Here is a 10,398-nt window from a genome sequence, read left to right on the forward strand (position 1 = left end):
CAGCACCTTACTAATGTTTGTTTTCCCTTTGTCACCTGTCTGCAAGTGATGTAGCAATTTAAAAACGCAACAAAACTCAATCGGGCAGTTCAGTTGTCACCGATGCTTGTAAACCAACAATTTCCAATCGATTCCAGAGCAGACAGGTTTAGAATAAATGATAAACAGCATTTTTTTCATGATCTGTCCATTCCCATTTGTCACTGGGTTGGACATTTAACATGATGCAAAACAATTGCATCATAATTACTAGAGCTGACTCAACAACTGACAACATATCTTGACAAGCTTCAAAAAGGTAGGATTTATTGCAAGGATGGTGTATTGTATTAGATGCAATAAGATTTTAAGTGAGGGAGATATAAAGTAGCAACTCAGTAAATGTACCATACTTGACAACTGTGTTCAACATCGACTGAAACTATATTCAAACCTGTGGGACTGATGAGTGCAATGAGGACAGACATTTAAAAATCACCACCTACAAGGTTTTATTCAATCACATGAAAATCTTGAGATTCTCAGATGGGAAAAATTAGTCAATGCACTACAAATATTTTATGTTACATAGATAAGGTCATTCATCCTCGGACTCAGGCACTGACTGGTGCCCCACCAAAACAAACATGAAAACATCTTTGCCTTTCTCTTAACACCCAACTCTCAAACCTATCAAAATATGCTTTGCACATTACAGTAAAACTTGGCACCTAAAGCAAACTAAATGACAAACAAAATAAAAACAAAAACATATTGATACAAGTGTATTTTTTTTTTTTTTTTTTTACAAAAGGTAAAATGAAATCATACAAACTGTTTAAATTTACACAATGTATCTGACAAAGACGCGCATATTTTTCACAGCAAACTTGTTTGCCAGACCCATTCCATTTCACTCCTTCGGAAAAGCAAGTAAGCTAATGAGGGCAAGAGGTGCAGGTTTGCATTCGGGACATTCAGTACTTGCACGTAGTACTTGAGCTGAGAAGGTCAAAAGTACCATTCTGGCACACAAGGGTGGGGAAGGTTGAGGGATCTAAATAAAGGGCTAAAATGCCCATTAACAGTTAAATATATATCAATGACGCTTTCTGGAATGTCCAAAAGCTCTGAAAATTGATGAAACCAGAGTCCATTCAAAAAGTAAAATAGACTAAGGATTTAGTCATCAAACTTGATTTTCTTCCCCTGGGGTTTGGCTCCAAATCCACCACCACCTCTTCCACCTAAAATGAAAACAAAGGCAACTGATTAACAGCCAGCAGCACCAAACATGCTAAAAATATAAAGAATATTCTGCTTCAACTCTGAAGGGCATTTTGCATACAGTAGAGTTAGTTATCACTAGTTTCTTATATTTTGCCTTGGCAGGTGTTCTGATTATCCTTTTAAAAAATATTTTCAGAAAACATTTTATTGCTTACAAATCTAGCCTAGTATCTGAGCACATTCTATCCACTGCTTTGTGGACAAAAATTGCTAACTTCTTTGCTTTCCACTTCAAATCCAATAATTTCCTTTACCTCCGAAGCCGCCACGTCCGCCTCCGCGTCCACCTCCACGAGGGCCTCCCCTTCCTCTACCACCGCCGCCACGGCCTCCAAAACCACCAAATCCACCGCGACCTCCTCTGCCCCCACCGCGGCCACCAAATCCGCCACCGAATCCACCGCCACCTCGGCCTCCGCGGAAACCTCCTTCACCCTTGGGTTTGGCATAGTCCAGGGTCACCTTGCTCCCATCGATCTCACCGTCCTCCATTGCCTCCTTGGCTGCCTTGCAGTCATCTTCATTGTCGAAGTCCACAAAGCCAAAGCTGCAAGGCAAGACAGAAGGGCTTACTTATGTTTCATCAAAAGTAACGTGGAAACTTAAGAGTGGTTTGGAGTCACCGAAAAGGGGAATTCCTATTATAATTATAACCCTAACATTAAAAACTAATTAGTTTAAACAATCAGATTAAATTGAGCTGATTGTTTAAGCTGATTTAACACTTAACCTAAGAAAGTATGACTGCCTTTCACAGTACTTTAAATTCCAATCAGTCATTGTATTGCCTTTGTTTCACATCAGACATGGGCAACTCCCACTAAGGTAGCTGCCTGTTTAACTGCGAGTTTGCTCTGCTTCTCATGCGAATCCGTACACTGTCACTAGTGGACAGAGCGGTGCTCACGAGAAGCGTGAACAGTCAGACGGTGTATTTACAATTCTCCAAACTTACCCTTTAGATGAGCCTGTGTCTCTGTCTGTGACTATCCTGGCTGCTACGGCGCCATCAAAGGAATCTTTAAGGGTCTGATCTGTCGTGTCCTCAGAGAGTCCCTTGACGAAGAGGGTTTTTGTTGGACCTGGGCAAAGAGAAGCCATCATTAAATCTACAACTTTTAGGGTTCAATTTGATTTTTAAATCAACACATTATTTTGAAAAATACAAATGATACAACCAGCTTATATCTCATGATCAAACCAGATCAGGACTTGACTATCTTTGAATCATCACAGAATTTCAGGAGGTCAAGTTGTCATCATATCTGGCCAAGTCAACTCGGGTCAAACACCAGATAGACCACAATTTTCACTTTGAAGAGTTACCTGAGTTTCCTCTTCCCCCGTCTCTGCCACCGCTGTTCTGGCTGTACTCCAGTCGAATCGACCGGCCTTCAATTTCCGTGTTGTTAAGATTTTCCAAAGCTTCTTTAGCATCATCTGTGCTCTCAAACTCTACAAAAGCAAAACTATGGAAAGAAGCAACACATTAGGAAAAGGAGAAAACAAAAACATTCCAATGTTTGTTTGTGATCCAATTTTACTGTGAAACAATTCCTCAAGTTAGACTTTTCTATCTGTTGCACACCAGACATAAGCAACACCCATATGAGACCAGGGCAAGCCTGTTCTAACTGTGCTTTGGCTCTGCTTCTCGTGCGAATCCATGCAGAATCATGGGTAAGATTAAGAGGAGCTCATGAGAAGGTCTAGCAGTTTGAGATTTAATGCCAAGGATAAAAATCAAATCCAATATAACAGACCGTTTTACCAGTCAATACAGACACTTACCCTTTGACTCTACCATCTTTCTGTGGAATCCTTATGGACACAGCCTTCTCGAATGTGGACTGTAAGACTTCCTCTGTGGCACTGAAGGCAAGATTATTCACTACCAGTGTTTTACTGGCTGCTCCTGCCCCTACAGGGAGAGAAGGAGGAAGGGGACTAGTGAGACAAATAAGATGGAGCATTTTCTTTATTTCATATGACACTTGAACCAGATCAATACTGGATTCTCCTGAAGATCTTTACCCAAAGACAAAAAAAACAAAGTAGCGCCAGCAAGTCTGGCCATATTCAAATGCAGGTTCTTGAAATATTCATTATGAGGCTCAATGGAACATGAATACATGTCCAGAACTTTGAAATCAACATAGTAATTATAATAACTTGAAATTTGGTTTGAGGAAAAATGAAGGCCTTTTAATACATAATACACCGTGGTGTCAGTGATCAAGGTGAAAATACAAAACATTTGAATGCAATGAAGTAAGTTAGCATTCAGGGCTAACTTGTACCTATAGGAGCTATTTTATACTATCCTGAAGCGGCCCACACTTCTCAAATACCCAATTGTGAAATACACAGCATCTTACTGTTAAAACATTATGATTCAATTGCTATAACAAATTCTACTCCTATAATCAAACGAGTAATGAATTACACCACAACCTTTTATTAAGTCTCAGTTTCAATACCAATGTAGCTTTCATGGTTTTACATGATGTCTGAAGAGTTTACCTCCTACTTTCGCCCCTTTCTGACTCTTTTCTCCAACGTAGTCAATCATGATGGACCTCCCCTGTACATCGGCTCCCTGGGCCTCCTCCAGCATCTTCTCTGCTTCAGCCTCAGTTTTAAACTCGATGTAGGCAATGCTGTCAATGGAGAAGGGATGATTAGTATTGTTAGCTGAAATTCAGCTCAGTTGTAAATGGATGGTAAGTTTGAGTAATAAGACACAAAAACTAGATTCAATTGTATTCTATAAAATGTTATTTTATAAAATTGTGAAGCTGATGGGGACAACCCATTTCCTACAACCACAATCTCAAGGCAAGTCAGTCTCTTACACTGTAGGATTCTCATATACCCTTTTAGTACTCATGTAGTTTTCTTGTCTTACATGCTGGCTTGTTCTTACCCTCTGTTTGAACCATTCTGGCCTGGAGGTAACCTGACATCAACCGCATCTTCAAAGACTTCCCTCAGGTCATCAGGCGTCGCAGAGAAGGGAAGGTTTTTTACAAACAGTGTCCTTGAGTCCCTTTCTAGAAGACATATCAATGTCAGCATATGTAATTGGACTTACTTATTTTCACTCTTCTAGGAATTTTTTTAATTGCCAAAGCCAACTGCCTGGAAATAATCCAGTTTTTTTTTTTCCCTTTAAATTTCACCAGATGTGCAGAGGAAAACGAGTCATTTACCTTTCTTCCCCTCCTGTGAACTGTCTTTGCTGCGGGCCCTGTCCAACTTCAACTCCTGACCCATGAACTTTTTGCCATTAAGCTCCAGTGCCTTCTGCATGTCCTCCTCAGTTGAGAAGTCCACATAGCCAAATTTCCTGTTGAGGCAAGCCATGGAAGAACAATTATACATTCTTGTTTTAAAAAAAGAAACAACGTCCCCAAGAACTTGTAGTTTCATATAGCAATGACTTGGGCTGCATCTGCCCATCTATTTCACTTTTTACTGGGATTCATTTTGTCTTCACTATGAATTGAAAGGAAATTGTCAGAATGTACCAGCCAATGTGTTTATTTAAAGTTACAAAATTGAACAGTTTTACAATGCCATTTCTGTCCATACCCAACCTGTACTAACCAACTGTATGTACACAAAAAAGTAGTAGTAATAATAATAATAATAATAATAATAATAAGTATTTATTAATATTTAATAGTTGCTTACTTGGATCCTCCTAACCGGACATCAGCAACCTCAAGACTGTTCTTGGAGAAGAATTTCCTCAGCGATGATTTGATTTCGTCAAAGTCTTTGTTGGAGTTCAAGTTTCCAACAAACAGACAGAACCCTGGAAAATGGGACAGCAAAGTTCCACTGAGTTTTATTCTTTGTGTAAAATTCTATTAATTGCATCAATTGTGTCAGATTCAGAATAATAAGGTGACATCACACATCAGTATTAAGTCCCTTGTTGATCATCATAATAAAATATTGAAATTTTATTAATAGGTCAGTGCATTTATTCTTACCTTCACCTTCTGACTTTGCCTTTTTGGCAGGAGGTGTGTCCTTCTTGCTCTCCGCCTTCCTCTTTCCAGGGGTCACAGGGGCTTCTATTGAGATACGAGTGATGCATTATTTAATTTATAGCTGTCCAGCAAATACAGAAATAGAATGAAACAGGCAAATGGTGTTAAAACTTTGGACTTGAAAGCTTTACCATAACTATGCTTCATGTATTATTGACATTAAGTGTCTAAAAATATGTGCACTGGTTAGATTGAGGTGGAACAAGCAGAAACATGTTAAATTTCTTTATCCTACAAAGCCATTTGTATTTTTCTTCTTTAATCTCTTAATATAGCACCATCTCCATCTCAACCATGTTTCAAATGAATTTCAATTTTTATTTACCATTCGCATTTTTGAAGTAAAAAGGCGACGTGTAACAATCTTAAATGTGCCTTTAAAAAATGATTGTCAATCTTTTAGACGACATGTCTATGTAATTGTTAGCTTGATTTAGCATAGAAGTTTTGGCAGTTGGCCCACATTCAAGTTTCCATTAAGACTCACCATCTTCTTCCTCGTCGTCGTCATCATCATCGTCGTCATCATCGTCGTCTTCATCCTCTGACTCCTCCTTGGCCTTAACCATGCCTGCCTTCTTTGCCTTGGTGGCTGGTTGAGCAGGAGTGGTATCCATCTCCTCTTCAGAGTCTGAAAAGCAGAAACATTGTTAACAGTTCAATCAGATGGTCAGTGTGACCAAATTCAAACCTATGACAACCTGCATCAGACAATAAAAAAAGGTGACATCATACATGATCAGTATTAAGTCCCTTGTTGATCATCATACAGTTTTAACTGGTTTTCAAGCCAGCAACTCCACACTGACTTAGTATCACCAAAATAAAGGTAAAAACAAAAAATAAATCAAAGGCTCAGTCTAACCATCATCGTCGTCGTCGTCATCGTCGTCGTCATCAGATGCCTCTTTAGCAGGCTTGGCCTTTGCAGCTTGTTTGGCTGCTGGTTTAGCTGGAGTAGCCTTCTTGGGAGGTGGAGCCTCTTCTTCTGAATCTTCATCATCCTCAGAGGACTCCTTTGCAGGTTGGGCCTTCACTGTGGGCTTGGCAGCAGCTTTAGCAGCAGGCTTGGCTGCTTTTTTGGGTGGTGGGGCCTCTTCTTCCGACTCATCTAGACGATACACACTACATAGTCAATTTCAATAAAAAGGTGGACGGCATTTCATCTTTTCTGCAGAGGAAAAACCTCTTTAGACTCCACCAACAGCCATTAAATGCAATAATGTCACAGCGATTGAGGATAGAACCGGCAGACGATAACACACACCGGCACCGAAGACATAGCGCTGCATTCACTTTTCCTCCTTACATTACACACATGGGTACTTAACAACCACATGCATGCCAAGAAATGGAGGTTATGTGGTCATTTTCACATAGGTTGCAAATATTTGACATGTATTGAAATTATTTTAGCCAATTATATAATAATGGCCAAAGGCTAGGTCAATAATAGTATTTATTGAAACTAACCAGTTTAAAAACAAAAAACAAAAACAAACAAACCAATACACAGTTTCTTTTATCACAATGTTGCAGGTCTTACCATCGTCGTCGTCATCATCATCATCAGACTCCTCAGCCTTTGCAGGGGCTGCCTTGGCTGGTGCAGGTTTTGCTTTTGCAGGGGTCTTCTTTGGTGGTGGGGCCTCCTCCTCAGACTCCTCCTCTGTAAATGGAGTGAAAGCATGAGACTTAATCACACACTTCAATACTCAGAATATATCCATCACCAGTAGAAATCCAGCTGCTGAATTTCATGAATGAATGCAATGCTAAATTTCATCTGACTAAGGTGTACTAAGCTAAAATCCCATCGGTTCACTTTCATGATATGAAACTCATTTAAAGATCATATGACATGTACAATCCCCACTGTTAGTGAAGTAGCCACACACACAAAAAAAATAAAATCAAAACCTGAGCAAATTCTTTTTCTCCTATATCAAAATATCTTAGGTGTGTTGAATTTAATTGTTTACCTGAATCATCATCGTCGTCGTCATCTTCACTTTCTGCTTTTTTGGCAGCAGTGCCATTTTTGACGACTGGGGTAGCTTTAGCTGGTGCTGCTTTCTTCACCACTTTAGGTGGAGGAGTCTGTAATAAATAAAACACTTTTATTAAGATGACTTACAAAAACGTGTATAAAAAAACCCCCACAAATTCTTGAAAACTACATCAAAGTTAAAACATACTGTACCTCTTCCTCATCACTGCTTTCCTCTTCACTGGATTCCTCTTCCACATCTTTAGGGGGTGGGGGGGCCTTCTTCTTTTGCGCTGCTTGTTTGGCTGCTGCCTGCAAGAAACGGGATAAATTACAGGAAATCGTTTAAGATTAATCATACTTATCAAAGCATGTTTTGCTACTGAATGAAATACAGACGTATGGTACTCCATGCATGCTGCTTCAGCATGTTTGCTAACATTTGAGGTATGGGGGTGGGGATTACACCATGTGGTACTTAAAAGCGAAGACCACAAGTAAGCCCACCTCTATAAAAATGTTAGAATTAATCATTTTACCAATTGATTTAGGTGGGTCACACTAACCCCGTTTAGTGAAAGCTGTCTGGGCGGCAATTTGCTCTTGGTTTTTCACCTCGTGTCTCTCTCGGAGCAGGCGCACAACCCACGTGGAGCACAGGAGGTGGGGAAGCTAGCAAGCAATTTTACCGTTTCCTGTAGAGCTTTTAAACGCACGACGGCTGTAATACAATTGCAACCGGCACCGATTTAAACTGTTAAGGCCAGATAAAGTAAACACCATCAACTGTACTTATGCTAACGAATCGGAGGGAATAAGCTTCGGTTCTGCATCCGTTAACCACTGTGCTAATGCTAACAGTTAACCAACGACGTGTTAGCTAATATAACACAAATATTTTATTTAACCTACTTATCAAATAGTTGTAGGCATTAATTCATTTAATTCAGTCTCTTCTCTATGTATCTCTAAATCCCGTGCTTATAAATCGAGAGCGCGCATGAATGCCATCTTGAGTAGTCGGTTAACGTTAGCAGGCCAGAAAACCACCAGCAAGGCACAAACATGGCTGATCTCGACCAAAGAAACGTTTAGGACTAGTGCAATTTCCCCCATACTGTTTCGACCAAGCATACTCTTACAGACACGGTGTAATTAATTAGCAGAAAGCACAAGCTTTGGGAGTCGAGGAAATATTTTCTGCCGGTGTTAGTTTCCTTTTTACCCACAAACGCAGTAACTTCTCTGTATAGGCCTCGCGCAGAAACACACGGCTTCATTTCTATCAAACACACGCAATTTCACGGTGAAATACACGTAATTTTGTCTTACCTTGGCTAACTTGACCATGTTGCTGTCGTGTGTTTCACAGAAACACAATGAATTGGACGTTTGGAGACAAGTAACGAAATGGCTAACACATGCACGTGGCTCTGCCGACTCGGTGGGACATTGGACAGGAAAGACAGACTAGTCGAAGACGCGCTCCTTACTCTCCTACTCTGCGCGTCCACGCCGACCCGCCCACATGACTTTGCTCACCAATCACAAGTTAGGATATTTGCATCGTGCCCGCGCCTCGCCTACTCAGACAAGCGACGTGGGTTTTTATTACTGTACAAAAACAAGCGACAAATAGTTAACACGTATAAACGCATACATGAAATAAGTAAAATAATGGATTATCAAAGAGCAATGTTTTACTGCCGAAAGTAATAACTAAATTAATTTAACAAGCAACACTGAATTTGTTTCCACATGGTAGGAATTAAATGTTTAGAGAAAAACACATTTTCATAGATGCTACAATTATATACAGTGGGGTCCAAAAGTCTGAGAACGCTTTCGACTTTTGTACCTCACTGTGCATTGTATGATCACTATACCGTCTTTATGTCCCATGCAGCTGTTTATATCAACCACGTGGTCTGGGCAAGTTGCCATCAACCATCAACCACGTGTGTAGTCTACCACGCGGAGCAATGTGCTACCAGCTGTATATTACCCCGGATGAACACGAAATAGTGGTATAACTTGAATTTAATTAAGCGTTTTACGAATTTGAGCTTATGCTTTACTACAATACTCCAATTTTGCTGCTGCATAGCACATCTCTACTTGTACTTTCTAGAATAGTTTGACTATAGCATAATGTTATAAGATGTTCTTCCATCATTGATAAAATAAAGTTAAGTAAGTTAAAAAAGATAACGTTTTTCAGAGCATTTTAAATTTTTCATCTAGTGTATGTTGACTTAAATGTTGATGTTGAAAGTTCATTATTCATTTTGGAAACAGTAATTGACAAAACATCTCAACACAAGGTCCATTTAATCGCTACCTAGCTGTTCTGGAGCTTTTGATCCTGTTACACAATCTTCCTTTGAAGCAACTTCATAGAAAACTTCTATGTATCTGTCTGTCTGTGTGTGTGTTTGTGTGTGTGTACAAGGTATAAAGTATTTCAGTCAGCCAGTTGATTCCCAAGGGACATTGAACAGCACATTTGAGTAATTAACCCTCAACACCACACAGAGGCAGCATTGCATTTTACATCCCTCACTTATTTCACAAAGCACAGGGTGGAGCAAACCATTCCACCTCAATCACCCTGTTGCTTTCATTGTATAGCTATATTACTCGATTCGCACAGAGAGATAAGTACGTCGTATAATGCATAATGTAGGATGTTAATGATAATGAAGTGTTGTATATATAAAGTATTTTCTGCCATATAAACAAATTTAAATTACTGGTCATGAACTGATGTGATGGGAGTTCCCTTGAAAGAGAAAAGGTGTATGATAATTATTATTATTAAACCATGTGTAAAGTATGTAAAGTAAATAAATCATGTTGAGAAAATAATATCTTTTTCCCTTCGTAATTATTTTTTGATCTGCAATAGGATGATAAACACAGGTGCAATTAATACTATAAAGCATGTAGGCTTTCAACACCCTGATATTGTGCATCCTTGCTCACTGATGTGGCATGCTGGAACATAAAGATGGATTAGAGCCATCTTTAATGTCATGAGCTACATCGGCGTTCCTTAACAAGTCAAAATGTCTAGTG

General features: G+C 39.5%; 1 protein-coding gene and 2 non-coding genes across 3 annotated transcripts; all 3 read right to left on the minus strand.

The window, feature by feature from the left end:
* Positions 1 to 466: 466 nt before the first annotated feature.
* On the minus strand, positions 467 to 8,807 carry ncl (nucleolin). Its single transcript, XM_056379184.1, has 16 exons — positions 8,653 to 8,807; positions 7,534 to 7,632; positions 7,313 to 7,430; positions 6,877 to 6,999; positions 6,196 to 6,441; positions 5,818 to 5,961; positions 5,271 to 5,354; positions 4,966 to 5,089; positions 4,482 to 4,618; positions 4,196 to 4,322; positions 3,793 to 3,929; positions 3,061 to 3,190; positions 2,596 to 2,738; positions 2,225 to 2,351; positions 1,524 to 1,816; positions 467 to 1,226 (listed from the first exon to the last, which is right to left on the minus strand). The coding sequence occupies exons 1-16, from the start codon at positions 8,668 to 8,670 to the stop codon at positions 1,162 to 1,164; spliced, it is 2,115 nt and encodes a 704-aa protein (XP_056235159.1). The 5' UTR covers positions 8,671 to 8,807; the 3' UTR covers positions 467 to 1,161.
* Positions 2,845 to 2,978, minus strand: LOC130171568 (small nucleolar RNA SNORA75). Its single transcript, XR_008828159.1, has one exon. It is a non-coding gene; the product is annotated as a small nucleolar RNA SNORA75 (small nucleolar RNA).
* On the minus strand, positions 6,551 to 6,688 carry LOC130171570 (small nucleolar RNA SNORA57). Its single transcript, XR_008828161.1, has one exon. It is a non-coding gene; the product is annotated as a small nucleolar RNA SNORA57 (small nucleolar RNA).
* Positions 8,808 to 10,398: the final 1,591 nt, after the last annotated feature.

Source organism: Seriola aureovittata, chromosome 6 (assembly GCF_021018895.1).
Source record: "Seriola aureovittata isolate HTS-2021-v1 ecotype China chromosome 6, ASM2101889v1, whole genome shotgun sequence".
Taxonomy (NCBI): Eukaryota; Metazoa; Chordata; class Actinopteri; order Carangiformes; family Carangidae; genus Seriola; species Seriola aureovittata.

Coding starts and splice junctions, on each gene's coding strand:
- ncl (XM_056379184.1), bottom strand. Junction 5,355..5,817: donor CGACGACGAGGAAGAAGATG/GTGAGTCTTAAT, acceptor GTATCTCAATAG/AAGCCCCTGTGACCCCTGGA. Junction 1,817..2,224: donor GACACAGGCTCATCTAAAGG/GTAAGTTTGGAG, acceptor CTTGCCTTGCAG/CTTTGGCTTTGTGGACTTCG.